This window comes from Pseudonaja textilis, chromosome Z (genome assembly GCF_049901715.1).
Source record: "Pseudonaja textilis isolate UNSWEBS1 chromosome Z, rPseTex1.2, whole genome shotgun sequence".
In the NCBI taxonomy this organism is placed as follows: domain Eukaryota; kingdom Metazoa; phylum Chordata; class Lepidosauria; order Squamata; family Elapidae; genus Pseudonaja; species Pseudonaja textilis.
In genome coordinates this window covers 66,618,876-66,638,779 of record NC_142008.1, presented here as the reverse complement: position 1 = coordinate 66,638,779, position 19,904 = coordinate 66,618,876, and the positions used below count along the sequence as shown (strand labels likewise).

Here is a 19,904-nt window from a genome sequence, read left to right as displayed (position 1 = left end):
TTTTGGACACAAATAATGAAGATTTTTTTAAAAATAATGTTAGCTATTGGGTAATTTTTGATTAGGGTTATAAAATATTCAAATGTTAAACTCCCTAATTATTGTTTTAGAAAGATGTTTTTCTGAACTATTTTGATTGATTTAATACAAATCAGATGGGAGAATTATTTTGTGTATTGGAAATAGCATCTCATAAAGAATTGAAAGCTGAACAAAAGACAGTATAATATTTTTACTATTGTTTAAGGAAGTTGTGATAACTGGAAACAAAGGGCAATATCAGGCATCATAATCATCATAATCGTATCATCATCATCATCAATCATCATCAAGACACTGGGCTAGAAATGGGGAGAAGTGAGTTCTTAGCTATGAAAACATCTGTCAACCTTGGGCCAATCACTCACTCTCAGCCCAACCCATCTAACAGGCTTCTTGTGTGAAAAATAGGAGGATGAAAGTGTTTTGGATATATTCACCTCCTTGAATTATTTGTAAAACTAATAAAGATAAGTTATAAATACATAAAATAATGAGGATGACCTTTGTAAATGTGTAGGTGATAATTCTTTTCTAAAATGGTTGAGACTTGGGATCTTTCAGAGGCCATGTGGTCCAAGGACACTGGGGGATAGAGCAACTTATTGTCATTTGACACAGCTTCTAGAAAGTGGTCTATTGCTAAAAGGTAAATAATGGCAGGAGTGGAGACCCCAAGAAGTAGGAACCAATGCATGGGATACCACAGGTGATGAGGGGCTTGGGAGGTTCGAGGCAGTTGAGCTTGTGGCTTCACTAGGTTTCCCAGGATCTCCTCCATCTCTGAGGCATACCATACTCCATTTAAGATCAGAGATCAGAGAGAGCTGGTCATTATTTGTTCTTTCTCTCAACTTTCAACTACAACGGGCGGGCTCCATTACAGTTGTAACTTGAGGACTACCCATACAATTTATGTAAAGCAATCAAATAATTGTTTAGAATAAGAAAATAGTAAAATTATTGATTTGAAATATATGGAACCATATAATAACCGTGTTTCCCCAAAAGTGATATTGGGTCTTTTGTGGGGGGGCAAAATAAGCATTAGGGCATTTTCAGAATTGTCTTATTTTTCCTCCATGTACGGGAGGCTCACATCTTCTGCTTTCTTGCAGTGGGGCAGGAGGCCATGCAGTGCACCAGTGCTGCCACCACAAGGTGAGGGGGTGGAATTTTCCCATGCCCCACACCTGCTTACCCCAACACATGTCTCATCTCATGGTGGCAGCTCTGATGACTCCATCCAGCAGGATCCTGCATGGTTGCTGTCCCACTTGCGCTTGCTTGTGGCTGCAATGGAGCAGGAGGCCAAATGATGCACCAGTGCCGCAGCCATCAGATGAAATGGAGATGGAGCTGCCCCACATGTCCCACACCGGATTGCCTAAAATCCCCGCAGCCAAGCCACCCACACCCCAATACCTGCCTTACCTCCTGACTGTGGCACCAACACACTGCTTGGCCTCCTGCTCCATTGTAGTCCCAAGCAACCAGAAAAAGTGGGTCAGTGGCCACGTGAGCTCCTGCTGCACATGGCTGCTGCTGCTGCTGCTGCAAGGTAGGTGTCAGGACATGGATGGCCTGGCTGTGGGGTAAGCCACTATGGAGCGTGTGGGGCAGCTCACCATCACCACATGCCTTGTCTTGTGGCTGCAGCACTGCAAGTAAGAAGACAGAATGACAGCCAGCCGGCTGTGCAGGTTCTTAAGTAAGGCTTATTTTGGAGGTAGGGCTTATATTAGGCACATGTATAAAAAGCATAATAGGTCTTATTTTGGGGATGGGTCTTATGTCAAGCCCGAAATTGACACATATATAGCCATTTCATTTAGCTTTATACCTTAATCATATATTCCTTTTCTTTTTTTTTCTCTTTGCTGGTGTAAGGGAGGAGGGTTTTGGGATCACCACATTCTTAAGGTGGGAGTTAGTTAGATTGGAGGATTGTTTTGGCTGGTGACTTTCTCATTTGTAGGAACCGAGGCTGTCCCTGCTGAGACCTGGAGGTGGAGTTTGAAGATACTGGGAAATGTTTATTTCTTTTTATTGGGGAATGTGAATTTTATGGGATGTTTCTGATTTACAATATTATGTGTGTAATTCTGGTTTGTGTCAGATCCAGAATTAGAACAGACTTTGCCAATATGATGCTTACCTGAATAAAAGAAATTTGTTTTGGAAGATGGACTTTGCTTATTTCTTTTTGAATGGGTTTCATCACTTTGAAACATGATACTATTCTGAATCTAATCCTAATACCAAACAGGGATTGCTATTCAGGGTCCTGAGCCCTGGCTGTTTACCCAGAGCATTGGGCAACAGCAAAGACTCAGGGAAGATGGCAGGACAGAAACCAGAGGTACTGGAAAGTGAGTGCAAAATCTGCAGGGGCCACTGTATTAAGTTGCTAGTCCAGCAGCTGACCTCCTAACGGATTCCCCAGGAGATGATCCCAGTGACTGCAATCATGGAGGATATTGTGTGCCAGAAGGGAGCTCATCCAAAATATCCAGTTGAATGGTCTGCAAGCACTAGTACCCAATGGATGGAAAGAGACCTACTTGGCCAATCAACCTTTCCAGACCCACTCATTGATCACCCATTAACTGTGGTCAGGGAGTCTCGAGCCACGATCTTAGAGTGGAGAGCAGCAACTGGACCCATGACAGACCACAATGAGCTGGCTGAATGGCAGTACCAAATGGCGATGTGCATCCAGATCTTTGAGGACCTACCCAACCTGCTGGAGCAGCTTGTCATCAGACATGAAGGCAAAGGTCACCTGGAGGGACCACACAAAATGCGCTTCCATCAACTTTTGATTTCACCCAGTTGCTGGGAGATTTATCTCCTCCCAGAAGAGGGTGATCTATTGCTGCTGGAGATCTACCGCCATTGCACTGTTTGCCTCCCAGAGTGGAATGAAGAGGATCAAGAAGAAGGGGGAGTCTGCAAAAAAACCATCGAGGAACAAGTCCCCCACCCCAAATACCTCCAGCTGACCAGATCCCTCAGGATGGGCATTTTATCCAGGCAGAGGATGGGTTCAAGACCAGGCTCAAATGATACCAGGCCAAGCTGCAGCCCTACCTCCACTGCTGCAGTCAGCTCCATGCGCAAATCCCTGGCACCTTTTAAAACCAAGTTTGATGGAACTACGAGTAAATTTGCATTTTTCCTGAATAGAGCATGGTCTTACATCGACAGGCATGAAGATGAATTCCACAATGACGCACAGCTCGTCCAATTCCTAGAGGACAATCTGGAGGAGGAGGCATCCAAATGGTTCATCCAGCTCAATGATGAAGATGCCCCTGAACTAAACAATGTGGACAACTTCCTGAGAGAACTCCAGGCACATTTTGAGGATTCTTCCCAAGCACAAGGGGAAGAAGCAGAATTCAAAAGCATTGGGTAAAAGGGGAGACCCACTAAGGAACTAGTGCTTGAGTTCAGATGCTTAGCCACTAGTCTCAGACACTGGTCGGAGAGAATACCAGTGCATTATTTCCAAGAAAGCCTGGATGAGGAGCTGTTAAAAATCTGCTGTGGGTTGCACAAGGAAAGAACCTATGAGTGGTATTGAATGGCCATAGCAATGGACAATGCGCTCAGACCGCACAGAAGAAGCAACACTGAGAGACAACCCAGAACACAACTTATGTGGCACTCAGCACCATGCCAGGGCAAAGGACATCAAACAGCAGCCACCTCGACTTCTATAAAGTGCTTCCATTGTGGCCAGCAAGGGCACTGCACCTTGGAGTACTTGGTGCTGGCCCCAGTACCTCAAGCGAGAACACCCGTTCCCCCTAAAGGGAAAAAAGCACCGAGAAAACTGCCAGGGAGAAGCAAATTTGTGTGCAAAGCCATTGAGGTCTCTTAATTCCCAACAAACCACAGGGATGGGAACTCTAGCGACAGAACTACCCATCATGTAGGATGCCGATAGCAAAGAGGATGACCTGATGGTAAGTGGAGCCATCCGACCTGTTAGGAATATAAGTCACCTAACAGGTATTCTCCTAACGGGGAATTACCTCAACACGACCCTTTAAAATTGAATGAACTTTGATTGTGACCCGTGCAGGCATAGAAGAGCCTATAGACATTGACACTAGCAGCTCACGATGCCTCATTAGCCCCGATTCTGTGGGCAGCCTAGGTATAGAAACAAAAGAGTTAACGACCCCCATCCAATTCCAACAAATAGATGGATCCATGATAGGGGGAATTCTGGCCATGTACATGACTGAAAAAGTAAAACTAACTATAGGGAAGCACTGGGAGCAAATCCGGTTCATAGTAGTGCCAAAATGACTCAGTCAGTAATCATGTGTCTCACATGGCTAAACAAATGGTGCCCAACAATAACATGGAAGATTAAATTAGCACTCAGCCCCAAGCTGCCTCCGGAACAAAACAACAACCAAATTGACAGCTCAGAACTCCAGGAGGACTCAACAGTGGCCCTTGCTAATCAGGGACCCCAGAAACCAATATCAGGACTTAGCAGAGGTGAGGAAGAATGCAATGTGCTACCCCCTCCCAATCACCACACTGACTGTGCCATTGAGTTCAGAGAAGGGGCGAAACTGCCAAAATCTAAAAACTACTCCATGACACCTAAAGAAATGAAAGAGCTATGGGACTACATAGATTCAAATCTGGCCAGGGGTTTCATACAACCTGCAAAATCCAGAATGGCAGCCCCCATGCTATTTAAAGAGAAAAAAGAGGAAGGGGTTAGATTATGTGTGGATTTTAGATCAATTAACACCATGTGTATTCACAACACTTACCCCATATCGCTCATGAAAGACATGTTAGGACACTTAGCCAAAAGGAAAGTGTTTACCAAATTAGATCTCCATGAAGTGTCTTATCAAATACACATCAGAGAAAGAGATGAATGGAAAACTGTTTTCAATTGCCTCTTAGGCAGCTTTCAATTCAGGGTAATGCCATTTGGATTGCAAGGAGTCCCAGGGGTTTTCATGTAGCTGATAAATGAAGTCCTACATTAAACCAGTCCTACTGGTTTATTTGGTGACATTCTTATTTACAACGAAACTCTAGAAGAACACATCAAGATAGTATGAAAAGTATTAAGAAAACTGCTGGACACAAAGTTATATGTCAAATTGCCTAAGTGTGAATTTCTTAAAGAGTCACTAGATTATCTTGGCTACCGCATTTCAAACCAGAGGATAGAAATGGATCCAGCAAAATTGAAAGCAATACTGGACTGGCAACCCCCACAAACTTGCAAACAGCTGTGATCTTTTACTGGCAATTTATCCCCTCATTCGCTGAGATCGCACTACCAATAACAGAACTATTAAAGACAGGGGAGCTAACCAAGCCAAATCTGGCCAACCCCTCAAATGGACTCTAGAAGGCCCCAAAGCCTTTGAATTGTTAAAAAGGCATTTCACACAGAAACCCATTTTAAAATACCCCGATCCAGAACTGCCTTTTGTAGTGCAAGCCGATGCTAGCGACGTAGCAGTGGCAGCTGTGCCTCTCCAGAAAATTGAGAAAGGAGATCTTCAGCCTTGCACATACACATCCAAAAAATTCACTGATACTGAAAAGAGGTGAGCTGTATGGGAGAAGGAGGCATATGCAGTCCGTTGAGCTCTATTAACCTTGAGACAATTTTAAGAGGGCAGCAACAATCCTTTTGAGGTATGGACAGACCACAAGAATTTAGAAGCTCTAAAAATACCCAGGAAACTCTCTCCTAAACAAGTTAGATGGGCACAATACTTTAAAAGATTCAATTTCTAATTTAAGTACCTCCCGGGGTGGGGGATCTTCTAGCAGATGTGCTGTCTAGGAAACCCCAATTTGACAGCAAGAAGGAAGAAGTAATTCACCCAATCATTTCACCTTCCCCCCAGGAAAAAGTTCAAGTGATCACTCAGGCACAATCCCAAAGAAAAAAAATCAAAGACAAATCCGAAATGACCAGGAAAATGAATTAAGCACAGATTCCTGGTATCAGGAAAATAAGGCTCTCTTAACTATAAGGGATGGTGTAGCATGGAAAGGGTCTAAGTTACATGTCCCCAAAACTTTACGTCTTCATATACTTTAAAAAAGTCATGACCAAAAACAAGGAGGCCATTTTGGTTATTTAAAAACCCTACACATGGCCAGACGTCAGTTTGTTGGCCAAAAATGAAGCATGACATTGAGGAATATGTTGTGCCACTTGTGCCACTTGTGCTACGATGAAAACCAGATCAGGAAAACCTCCAGGACTTTTGCAACTTGTGGCAGAACCATCGCGACCCTGGACGGAGATAGGAATGGATTTTATAAAAGATCTACCTGAAAGTGGGAGGAATACAGTCATTTGGACTGTTGTGGATTTATTTTCCAAACAAGCTCATTTTATTGCATGTCCAAAATTACCATCAGCCAGGAAATTATTCAAAATGTTTGTTAATCATATATATATAAACTGCATGGAGTACCTCACATGATTATTTCAGATAGAGGGGTTCAGTTCACTGCAAAAGAGATGCTTTGGTATCTTTTCAATAACTACAGTTGGAAAGGGCTTTGAATTTAAGAGTTTGTATGCAGCTGAATGTTGGGTAGAGTAAATGTGCACTGTGAATCAAAAAGATGTTTCTGGGTTAAGACTGACAAACTGATTGCAGCCCTAAGTTGATGATATATTATTTAAGATTAGCTAGTGCACGGACCTAGTCGATCAGCGTAATAGTTGCCCAAGATAAGCCATAAAATTTTAAATTTTTATGTATTGCTGACATTGGAGACATAGAAACTGTCAGTCATAATTAAAGGGCCAAGTCATCTGGAAAGAAAGAAGCTTAAGTCAGTAGGAAAGGATGTGAATCCAGGCAGAAGTTTCTATTTTGAATAATTTGACCTCACAGCAAAGCACCACATTTGGAATGCAGCGGGTGCTTGGAAGATAGATCTCAATAATTTAGGCCAAGGTTCTCAGATTCCTAATCCGCAGGTTTGATCTGTCACGCGCTGGACATGCCCATACCCAGTATAACAAAGGGGAAGAAAGTCCTGATACATCACGTGTTGTCGACAAAGTGAATTTGACACCCCTGACTTAGATTGAACTTACAAGAGGAAGAAATAATCTGTAAGGGCCCAACTGGATTCCAAAATGTAATGGAATAGGCGATTGACTTGGAGGATGAGGGGAATAGATGCTGCTTAGGAAACAAAAGGAGTCTCCAGTAATCTAACAATAAAAGAGGGGGGCTTAACACTGACTCTCCCTAATTGTTCAAGCACTTAAAAGAGTCATCTAAAAGTTTGTGTCAAGGTTCCAAGTAGCGCATCCCCAACAAAGAGAACTCCGAGGCAGGCATATTCCTCAAAGAACATTTTATTGGGATATCATATTGGGATAGTCTTGGTGGAAAACCAGCTCTACTTTCCTACTGGTTTACACCCAAATTAAAAGTAAAAGTATATAACTTTCCCCCAGAGTCATTAGTCACATGATCCAAACAGCCCAACTGTTGGTTTTCTTCAGTCTCCATTTTCCAAACACCTGTGGCAATGTTCTTGGTTCCCAGGGGAAAGAATTTTATTTTGGCCACAGCACCCCAGTTATCTCTACACCCCCTCCCTGCCCCTAAACTCCAGGCTGTGTCAGCCTGAAGCCATGTGAAGAAAATCCCTATAGAAAAGCTACAGCAAAGAAAATGGCCACAGGTAGGCCAGCTTCAGGGTTGACAGTTTGTACTTTAATATTTGCAAGGTTGTGTTAATGCAATGTTACAATAAAGTCGAATTAGCTAACCTAGCCTTGATTACTCTCTGACTGAAAAGAGTAACTGAGCTCAGATTTTGGTTGAGAAGACTTGACACACTATGGGTATATGCTGGTCTTAACAAAGAGAGCCCTGTAACAATCCAGTATGAAAATTCTCCTGGATAGTTAATGATGGTGGTACTGAAGATCTAGTTTGTAAAGTGTCTGCAACATATATAAACCCTAAAGCAGTGGTTGTGAACCTTTTTGGCATCAAGTGCTGAAATGGGAGTGTGTGCATGCATGGGAGCTCCAGAAACAGGGAGAGCAGTTTCCTGGTGCACTGTGCGGGAGCATCGGAACCTGGAAACTTAGCTTCCCAGCATATGCATACGCTCTGGCCACCTGGACTTCTGATTTCTAACGTGTATGCATGTGCAAAGAACAGCTGGCTGGTACACGCATGTGCGCCAGGGAGATGCTATTCAGGTTTCCAGCATTCCCGAGCAACAGGCGACAGCTGGCCCACCTGGAGAGATGACTCTGCATGCCACTTCCAGCACACATGCCATAGGTTCACCATCACAGCCCTAGAAGATAGGCTCAAGATGGATCTTGACAGACTAGAACACTGGGCCGTATCTAACAAAATGAAATTCAATGTAGAGAAAAGTAAACTCCTACTCTTAGGCAAGAAAAACCAAAAGTACAAATATAGACTGGGTGAAACCAGGCTCAATAGCAGTAACTGTGAGAGGGATCTTGGAGTCTTAGTGGACAACCAGCTAAATATGAGCCAGCAGTGTGCAGCAACAGCCAAAAAAGCTAATGCAATCCTAAGTTATGTTAACAGAGGGATACAATCAAGATCAAGGGAAGTACTAATACCACTCTATAAAACCTTAGTAAGACCACACCTAGAGTACTGCATCCAGTTTTGTTCACCACATTATAAAAAAAGATGTTGAGAGTCTAGAAAAAGGACAGAGAAGAGCAACCTGGATGATTAGGGGACTGGAGACTAAAACATACAAAGAACGGTTACAGGAACTGGGCTTGGCTAATCTAGTAAAGAGAAGGACCAGGGGAGACATGATAGCAGTCTTCCAATATTTGAGGGGCTGCCACAGGGAGGAAGAGGTCAAGCTATTTTCTAAAGCACCTGTAAACCAGACAAGGAATAACATATGGAAACTGAACAAGGAGTGATTTAACCTGGAAATAAGAATTTTTTTGACAGTGAGAACAATCAACCAATAGAACAGCTTGCCTTAGGAAGTTGTGGGAGCTTCATTACTTGAGGCTTTCAAAAAGAGATTGAACTGCCATTTGTCAGAAATGGTCTGTAGGGTCTCCTGCTTGGGTGGGGGATTGGACTAGATGACCTACAAGGTCCCTTCCAACTTTGTTAATCTGTAAATTCAAGATATAAAAGTGCTTTGCCATTTCCTTTCCTGGAATTTTTTAAAATCTTTATAGTTTAATGTATTTAATGGAGCATAAGGGGCATTTAATAAATAATATCAGTTGGCTAACTTGGATGAAGGGTAAGGGGCTAATCGGGAATTTTTTTAACAGATTCGACAGGTCATCATTTAGAACAAAAAGTGTATTTATTCTTTTTTCTTTATTTATATTTAGCCAGTGAGACCGGCAGTGATTTCCATCCAATGTTCTTCACACATGACAGATCACTTGAAGAGTTCTTCTGTATTTGCATCCAGTTGTTGAACAAAACATGGAAGGAAATGAGAGCAACTTCTGAAGACTTCAATAAGGCAAGCTTTGTTGGGAATATACAATTCTGATCAATACCATGATTTTCTCAATTTAAGTAATTAATATAAAAGCAGTTCTTGGTTATTTCATCAGGAATAGGAATGTTTTACTAGGAAAGTTCATTTCCTAAATTTATATTTAATTTGAATTTGTATTTAAGTCAGGACTCATGAATCAACTGCTATTGATACAAATAGCAGATGGCATTCTCCTGTTTCAAGCCGATGAAGTGCTGCAGACATGCAGTGTTTTCATTAACCTCTAAAAACAAGCTATGTATTAAAAATGTGCTGCTTCAGGAGTCCATGAAAATATTGCTTAGGTTCAGCAGTTCCCTAGTTCATGGAACAAAAACACTATTCACTGTTTTTAATAATAGGTAGTCCATTTATAACAGGGGTGTCAAATTCAAGGCCTGTGGGCTGCATCCAGCCCTCAAGGTGGTTAGATCTAGCCCACGGGGACGCCCTGGAAATAGCAATGGACTGGCCTGTGGCCCAGCCCAGTCCAACCAAGACTTGATCTGGAACATGGCAATCAGTACATGGCCAGTTTTAGATATGTGGCATTGCTCTGTAGCTGGCATGGAGCCACCCTTGCCCTGCCCCCTTGCTTGCATCCAGGAGGGGGTGAGCTCATATGGGGCCTGGCATCCAGGGGCCATCGTGCCCCACAAGCTAAGTTCTGAGTTCTTCTCTTTCACCCAAAATTCCAGCGCTTGTGCACTCACTGCCTCCTGGTCAGGGAGGCCGAGGCAGCAGGGCAGTCTCTCACGGACTCCAGGGCAGCAGTGTGGGTTGGATCTAAGGTACAGAAACCAATGCTGTCCATGGCCGAAGTGGGCTGCTCCCTCGCATGTGCCGGCCTTACCATTTGAAGGCAGAAACAAAGCCTTCAACTGAGCAAAGCCTTCGCACCCGCTTCCAGCCCACCAGAGCTCGCCAGGCTGGGGGAGGAATGAGACCTGTTGTCCTATGGAGCCCACCACTGCTTGAACAGAGAAAAGGAGGACAAGAATAGTGAGAGTTTGTGCAGGCTGGCCAGCCAGGTGGGGAATAGGTCAGGTGGAGCTGGCTGGCTGGGGAGGAGGATAATGGCCCGCTTAGGTGGCTCCTGCCGCCACTGCCACCAGCAGCTTGGGTGCCTGACCCCATCGAAGCTGAAGTGGAGGCACAGCAGTGGGATTGTCCTCAAAGATCGTTCCATTTCCAAGTGCCCCATTTCCATGAAAATACTCCACTTGCACACAAGTAAACTCCACTGGACAACGGGGTCTCATTCCTCCCCTGGTGTGGCAAGCTCTAGCAGGCTGACATGGGTGTGAGGGCTTCGTTCAGTTGAATGCTTTGTTCATGCCTTCAAACAGTAAGGCTGGCACATGCAAAGTCCTCTTGCCAGTGCAAAGGTCCTCCAGTGGTTGTGCTTGCAACTGGCTTGCAACATCTGAGTTGCATGTCCCTCCTCCTCTTCTTCCTCCTGCTCCTTCTGCTATGTCTACTTCTGCCCCTCTTCTTGGTCTTGCTTCCTCTTCCACCTGCTACCTCTTCTTCCCCACTTTCCTCCTCTCCCTCTCCCGGAACCCCAACTGGGCTCATGTCCCTTTGCAGACCTCTCCAAGTTTGCAAAACAAGAACACAGCAGCCCAACTTGCAAGTGGGGTTTTCCCAAAGTTTCGTTGGAGAGGGACTGTCCCAAGGTCTGGAGATGTCTTTTCTCAGAGTGCAAATAGGAGCAAGGAGAAGCTACCTTTCACCTTAATTGTTGCATCTCTAAGGGAATCCCTCTCTCATTTGCACTGTCGGGCCCCATTGCACTTCAGCTGGAATTTTTTGCTTTTGTTTTGATGTTTGAGGATGCCTCGTGTGTTTTGGCAACATCCTACCTGTTTTTCATGGTTTGGTTTGATATGTGTGTGTTTGTGTGCGCTGAAAAGGCTTTCACAGCTTGGTCCAAGCCTTTGCAAGTTAAGGGGACAATGCCGAGCTGGTTTGGTCTCTGTTGGTTTTTTAAATTGTTTTCTCAGCGCTTCATCCTACTATCTCTTCTTCCTTCACCTCTTTTCCTCACTTTCCTCACCTCAGCACCCCAACAAGGCTCAGGTTCTTTTCTCCAAGTTTGCAAGCCAAGTGTTAAGTATGAGTTAGAGTAAGAGGCAGGACAATGTGGAGATAGTGAAATAGTCCGTTTATTCTGCTCCCAAAAGAATTCTGCTGCCGTGGCACACCTGCTGTTGTTGTTACAGGTTGCTATCCAATCTTTCAGCCACTGACTGTTGTTCATTCTCCCACCTGTGAAATGAATCAGTGGGGAAAGTCTTAACATCACTGACTTTCCTCATTGAATATTCAACACCCCTCCCCTCCTAGAAGAAGTGTTCCCCAACCAGTTTTGCCTACACTATGTAGTCACGCAGATAGGCGGGGCTCTGATGGGTGCCACTTGACTTGCGCATCTCATTCCCACCTGCGGCGGCAACCTGACTAGATGGATTGGCTGCCACGCCAGAGCTGAACTTTGGAATGGCCTCAAAGCTTTTCTAAGGTGGGGTTGGTTCCGACAAATCGAGGGCTTCAGAAGGACATCGCTGGACTTCCCCTGTCTCAGCTAAGTGACCATTCATAATGTTCAAGTTTGAGTCTAAGCTGGTGTGTGTGTGTGTTCATTTTCAGCACCTTTATTTGGCAGGGTTGGTTTTTCCTGTCCGTGTCAGATTTCTGATTCTGTGATCCTCTGTTGGGTTGAGCCTGATACAATCGTCCCCGGAGTTGGTCTATGTGCCAGCTCCAGATCTTACCATCTTCTAACTCTACAGGTCAGGGACCTGTGATATGCACTATTTGGGCTGGAACCCATGTGGGACACCCCCCACCCATGTAGTTATATGCATAGACCGGTTATCCTATGCTAAAGGAACAACATTTACTGGTCAAATCTACTGGCATGTCTGTATTATAGTGGGGGTGTAATCTATCTAATGTTGACCTTAATTTCCATCCCATTAAGAGTTCTGCCAGGCTCCTACATGTGGTAGCCGAAGGTGTGATGTATTGTATCATCAGTAATTTGTCTATTTTCACTTGCCAATCCCCCAGGCCCAGTCTGGCTAAAGTTTCCTTGATAGATCTCACTATCCTTTCAGGCTGACCATTATTTTGGGGGTGTCCCAGCTCTGACAACACATGGCGGATTTCCTGCTCTGCTAGGAAACATTTGAAGTTATTTACTGTGAATTGTGGCCCATTGTTCAACACCACAATACCCGGTAACCCATGGGTGGCAAATAGTTTCCTTAGTACTCTAATAACAGTGTCTGCCGTGGTGGTTGTCATGAGTGTCACTTCCAACCATTTTGAATATTTGTCTACTGTTATTAAGAATAACAAATCAGGGGTGGGATTCCAACATTTTAACAACCGGTTCTGTGGGCGTGGCTTAGTTGGTGGCCTTGGCTTGATGGTCATGTGACTGGCTGGGCATGGCAAACTCAACATCACTCACATCGCGGCACACATCTCCTCGCCAGGCCTCTCATGACTGTGGAGATGCTGCAACAGTCGTAAGTGTGAAAAATGGTCATAAGTCACTTTTTTCAGTGCCATTGTAACTTTGAATGGTCACTCCACACAAGCAAAGTACCAGCAAAGGAGGAAAAAAAAAACTCTAGAGACGTTCCTGAGACAGGAAGTCTAGTCCTGCCAAGAATGTAATAAGAGTTAATGGAGAGACAGTTTCTGTAAGCAACACCAGAATGTTTCCTTCCTGCCTTCCTTACAGGATTAGGCCAGTAATTTCTTCTAACAACCAGTTCTCCGAACTGCTTAGAATGTTAACAACCAGTTCTAGCGAATAGGTGCCAGCTGGTAGAATCCCACCCTGAATAAAATGTATAAATATAAAATATAAATTAGAATTTAAGATGTAATAGAAATGCAGCATAATAAGATATAAAGCGACAGAAAGACTAAATGTAAATATGGATATATGTGTATATAAATGGTTATATTGCTTAATGATTTTTTTCTGGTATAATAATGTAAAGACTGATACGTATATCTAAGAAAGTCCACCACATTCAAGACTTTTTAAATGTTTATTTTCAATAAAATTATTTTTTTTAAAAGAATGTATGTCCCTGCATCGGTCCTACCACATCTATGTGTATTCTTGACCATGGTGCTTTGGGTGTTTCCCATTCCAGGGCTGGTGCTGATGGTGGTGCTGGTCTAGATTCCTGGCATGGTGTGCATATGGCAACCCATTCCTCAATTTCCTTATCCATGCCCAGCCACCAAGTATAGCTCCTCGCTAATGCTTTCATGCGCACTACATCTGGGTGACCCTCATGTAACATCCTTAATACTGGTTCTCTCAAACTTTTGGGTATCACCACTCTATTCCTCCACAATAAACACCTCTTTATCACAGATAGTTCATTCTGCCATATTGTAAACAATTTAAAGTCATTCTCTATCACTTCTTCCAGCCATCCCCTTCACACCCAGTTTAAAATTCGTGCCAAAGTTCTGTCTTTGGTTTGTTTTGTGATTTCTGTTGCTGTGATGGGGCCAGTCATAAAATCTTAAATTAGGAGTATGGAGGTAGCTGGAACTGGGTCTTCAACAAGGTCTGGAAGTGGGCATCGGCTCAGGGCATCAGCATGGTCTATTGTTTTGCCCGGCCAATGGATAAGTAGTTGTAAGCAGCTAGGAAAACAGCCCGTCTTGTCATTCTGGGAGACAATATATTTGGGGTTGGTCAGTCTCCTGCAATGATGCTGAGAAGTGGCTTGTGGTCTGTGTTTAGTTCAAAGATATTCATGGAAATGCTTTACTCCTACTACTGCAGCCAGCACTTCCTTATCCAGCTGTCTCTGGATTTCACTCTGCTTTTGATGGAGTTTTTGAATAAAATGCAATGGGTGCTTCCCTGCTGTGTGGAAGTCTCTGGCTGAGGACTTGCCCCTACTCCAAAAGGGGACACGTCACATGTCAGTAAAAGGGGCAGTGTCTCATTATATTGCACTAGGATGCTATTAGACATTAATAGTTCTTTTACAGTCGTGAACACAGAGGCTCCTCTGCGCCCCCATTCCATTTTTTTATCTAGCAGTCTGTATAGCTGCTCAGCAACTGTCACCTTCTGTGGCAGAAAAATACTGTAAAAGTTTAAAAGTCCCAGAAATGCCTGCAGTTGTTTGTTGGAATGGTGGCTTCCTTAATAGCTTTTATTTTGTCCCTAGTGGGGTGTATGCCTGCCTCATCAATTAAATATCCCAAAAATTCAACCTTCGGTATTGCTATGTGGCATTTTTCTTTTTTTATTTTAACAGCAGCTTCTTGAAATCAACTCAAGACTAGACTTAGTAATTGTTTAAGCTGTTCTTTGTTCTCTGCTCCCACAAGGACATCATCAAAATATGGTACTATCTCTTCAATGCCCTGTAGAAGGCGCTCCATTAAACTTTGGAACAGTCCTGGAGTCCACACTAACCCCAAATTGCATCCTCCTGCATTTAAATGCTCCCCTGTGAGTTACAATTGTTTGAGCTTCTGCTCTATTATCATTTACCGGTAATTGCTGATAGGCTTGGGTCAAGTCTAGTTTGGCAAAGATCTTTCCTTTTCCAACAGAATGCAGAATGCAGAATGTTGTACTATTGGTACTGGGTGTGCATTCTGTTGCTGGGCTCTGTTCAAGATCCCTTGTAGTCAGTACATATGCAAATTGAGCCATTTGGCTTGACTGAGGTAACAATAGATGTTTCCGATTTAGCATGGTTGACTGGTTTTAGGACCCCCTGGGTGATTAATTTGTCTAATTGCTCATCCACCTTGGGCTGCAGAGAAAAAGGGACTCATATTGGTTTTAGTGTGACAGGGGAATTTGGGGGTTAAGATAGAAAGCAATAGGGGTTGAAGATGTCCTTGAATTCAGTTTGCAGCTCCTCATCTCCTTGTTGTCCACTTCTAGTATGGCGATCATTTCCACCCCTATAGCTTCAAACCATTGTATTCTGAGCAGTCTGGGTAGTTCTTTGTCCATGATAGTTAGGGGAAGCTGTCTGGTGAATTTTTCAAATCTTACTGGGAAGAATCCTCTTCCTATGACTGGAATTTGATTTCCTTGGTAATCCTTCAATGTTATTTGTTGTGGCTCTAGTTATTTCCGGGTTATTCCTAGAATTGCTTTCTTTATCATTTCCCAGGACACCAGGGATACTGTATGTATGATACGGAGTCAATTTCCACATCACAAGGTTCATCCCCTATTATTACTGTTATGTTGAATTTCTTCGATTTATAGGCATCAGAATGGCCAACTATTGTTTGATCATAGTCTCTGTCTCTAGTGGTTCTATTTTATTCCCACTGGTAATTTGAATCTGTCATTTTCCTGTGTCCCCTTTTTTGTTGACCACATGGATGGCTTGTGAAAACAGGTTGTCTCTGGTTGGGATAAGCCGGCTGGTTCACTCTGCAAACTTCAGCAATGTGACCTCTCCCCTCATATCATTAGCAGATGGCATCTCTAAACTTACATGCCAACCTGGGATGGTTTCCTTTACACCCAGCACACCATGGGGTCTCTGGACCACTCCCAGTGGCCCTGGTCTCCTGTCAGATTTTACACGATGGACTCTTTCTCTTTGGGGTTCTCTTTCTCTTCAGAGCTCTCTCCCTCTTCCCCTTTATTCTGGTATCTACCGGTTGTCCCCCAGGATGAATGGACGCTTCCAGATATTATATTTGCAGTTGTTGGTTTGTCCAAGATTTCAGCCACCCATGTTTCCTCCATTACTTCTTTAAGGGTGACACTTTTCTTAGCTATTAGTTTTCTTTGCAGTTTCAGGTCCTTCATTCCCACAATTCTGTCTCTAAACATTAGATCCATGTTTTCAAATTCGCAACCAGCTGCAATGTCCCACAAATCTGCAATAAAGTAATTGATGTCTCACCTGGTTGCTGTTCTCTGTGATAAAAATCAAGTCTGTGAGCCAACAATGATGCAGTGGGGGCATAAGGCTCCTCAACATTTTTTGTAGTTCTTTTCACTCCATAATTTCCACGTCTTTCGATGCAGCTAGAGTTCTAGCCATTTTGTACAGGTGATTTCCACAATAGCCAAGGAACAGGGCTCTTTTCCTCTGTTTGGTGGCATTTTGTAGGGCATTGGCTTCTAAAAACATCCTCAATTATCCCATATAGGTGACCCAATCATGCTTGGTTGGGTCAAAATGCTCTGGCTGAGCATGGGTGGACATTCTGATGAATCTCTCTCTGCCTTAAGATGATTATCTATACCACATTTCCTTTATTCTCTTCTAGCATCCCACCTTTGTCACCAGTGTTAAGAAGCAGGACAATGTGGAGATAATGATATATTGTGTTTATTCTGCTTTTGAAACAATTCTGCTGCTGTGGCATGCCTGCTGTTGTTTTTACATGTCGCGGTCCAACAGCCAGTGATGGCTATTCATTCTCTCACCTGGAAAATGAACCAGTGGGGAAAGTCTAACATCACTGACTTTCCTCATTGAATATTCAATACAAGTGTGCTCCAATCTGGCTTGGAATGGGCAAAGCAGTAGAAGAGAAGCTACCTTTCCTCTCTTAAGCAAGTGCTTAAGAGAGGAAGCAACTCCAAGGAAATTCCTCTAGTTTACAACTTTTCCAAGACTGCTGTGCTTGCACAGTGACAAGTTGGTTCTCTCTCTTTCTCTCTCTTCCTCCCTCCCTCCCTCTATCTCTATCTCTTTTAAATCGTTTTCTCAGCACTATCCCAGACATGCTTTGCTGCAAAATTTAGAATTATCTCTTCTCCACTTTCCTTCCCACTTTCTTAGAAGCAGAAAGTCACAGGTCTAATCTGGAAGGAAAACATTGTGCTGAAACATTGAAAAATGCAGGTGGTGATCATTCACCTTCTTTCTGCTTTGCTGGGTCTTTGATTGGGGGTTTCTTCTGGAGCAGAAGCTAAGAGCCTCTTCCAGTGAAGATTTCTGTGTCTTCTAATTTTCTTCCAGAGCAGAACAAAAAAGCCTCTGAAGGTTTTTCCATATCTTTATTCTGATTTTCTCCTGGAGGAAAAGAAAGCCCTTTCTAAATCAAGCTTTCCCTGTCTGATTTTCCTCTGGGGCAAAGTCATCTGATGAGAGGCCTTAAGTAAGGATCTCACACTTATTTTAGTTGGTGCGTGGCCCAACCACCATTTAATTTACCACTTCTGTCTGTGCTTCTTTCCCAAACTGTACACTTGTCTCAGTCCCAGTCTCTCTCACACACATAATACACACACACACACATACACACCGGTCCATGGAAAAAATGATCTTCCATGAAACCAGTCCCTTAGGGTATTGCAAAAAATAAAGTGGAACAATGACTGATGACCTCCTTTTACCGGTCCACAATAGAAAGCATCCTCACATATTGAATTACGGCGTGGTATGCTGGCTTGACAGCCATGGATAGAAAGACACTACAGAGGGTAATGAGCACAGCACAAAACATCGTGAGCTGTTCCATGATACTACTAGATGACAGTGCTAGGGCTCACTGCCTTAGAAGGAAAATTCTCAGGGATGACTCACACCCAGGTCAGCACTTCTTCACTCTCCTACCATCGGGTAGGAGATGTAGAAGCATAGCCAGCTGCACCAACAGGCTGAAGAACAGTTTCTACCCATGGACTGTCAGACTTCTGAACGGAAAATAACTTGATGTCAATATTGTATGACAGACTTGCGGGGCTGGCGCATTGTGCTACAAAGTCACATAGGATAATAAGATTGAGTCTGGGTTAGGGACTTCTGTTGTGGGGAGGGTGCACGATAGGAGGCTCAGCCAATCTCATATTGTACTCTGATAATAAAGGTAATAATAACTAGTCCCTGGTGCCAAAAAGATTGGGGACCTCAATTAGGCATGACAGGGTTCCTACAGGAGACCCCTTTTAAGAATTATGTGTTAATAGAAAAGCAACTAACAGTTCTGTTTCTAATCACTAAAGCTGTTACACATAAAAAACAGGGGAGCTCTGATCAAGTATCACAGCCACCATTTTGATAGTTTTGCTGTACAACAGTCTGTAGACATCCCCACTAAATGCAAGCACGGGTTAAACTGAGCCTGTGTTCTCTTTTTTTTTTGTAAAAAGTTTTTTTTATTTTTTGACAGCAGACATAAACAAACATAAACACAAAACAACAAATAAAACCTTCTTTCAGTTGGACAGTGTGTTGGTTGATTCATATTTCTTGCACACAATATCTTTCATCTCTCTGGACACTACGCTGACAGACACAGCAAACCTTCTTGCCACAGCTCGCATTGATGTGCCATCCTGGATGAACTGCACTACCTGAGCCACTTGTGTGGATTGTAGACTCCGTCTCATGCTACCACTAGAGTGACAGCACCGCCAGCATTCAAAAGGGACCAAACCATCAGCCAGAAAGCATAGGAACTGAGAAGTGGTCTGTGGTCACCACCTGCAGCACCACTCCATTATTGGAATGTCTTGCTAACTGCCTATGCTTTCCACCTATTGTCTATTCCATTTGCACAACAGCATGTGAAATTGATTGTCAATCAGTGTTGCTACCTAAGTGGACAGTTTGATTTCACAGAAGTGTGATTGACTTGGATTTACATTGTGTTTTTTAAGAGTTCCCTTTTTTTTTTGAGCAGTGTATTTCATTTTCCTATTTTTCTATCTAACCGTTGATAAAATAAATCCCATATTTTATAATATTCTTTTTCTTCTTGCTCTCTGATTGCCAGCGTCAATCTACTCATCTCAGCACATTCCATTATTTTCTTTATCACCTCCTCCTCTATCAGAATTTTTTCATTTTTTCAGTTTTAGGAAAATACAATTCTAGTTGCAGTTAAAATGTTAATAATCAAATATATCAATTCTCTGTTGTATCCTTCAAGTAAGTTACCCAATAAAAATATCTCTGGTTTCAAGTCTATATGCTGTTTTGTCAATTTTTTTCCAGCCATGTATGAATTTTAGTCCAGTATCTTTTGGCTTCCCCACACATCCACCACATATGGTAGTATGATCCAGGTATCAGATGACATTTCCAACATTTTGCTGATTTATCCTTGAACATCATTGCTATTCTTGCTGGGGGTAGATGCCACCTGTAAAACATCTTATACAAATTCTCTTTATATGCTGTTGATATTGTTAATTTATAGTTTTGAGACCATACTTTCTGCCATTTTTCTAAATCTATCCCATATCCAAAATTCCCCCCCAAGTAGTCATTGTTTCTTTAACTTTTTTCTTCTAATTTCACTCCAAATAAATAACC

The 19,904-nt window shown here is 43.0% G+C and overlaps 1 protein-coding gene across 10 annotated transcripts in view; it reads left to right on the top strand.

The window, feature by feature from the left end:
* The window catches only part of ELMO1 (engulfment and cell motility 1), a 526,860-nt gene that overhangs the window by 374,969 nt on the left and 131,987 nt on the right, over nt 1–19,904 (top strand). For all 10 annotated transcript variants that reach the window (XM_087917593.1, XM_087917598.1, XM_087917597.1 and 7 more), the window contains one exon: nt 9,443–9,579. In XM_087917593.1, the coding sequence (XP_087773719.1) occupies nt 9,443–9,579 (137 nt within the window). The remainder of the gene's footprint in view (nt 1–9,442; nt 9,580–19,904) is intronic.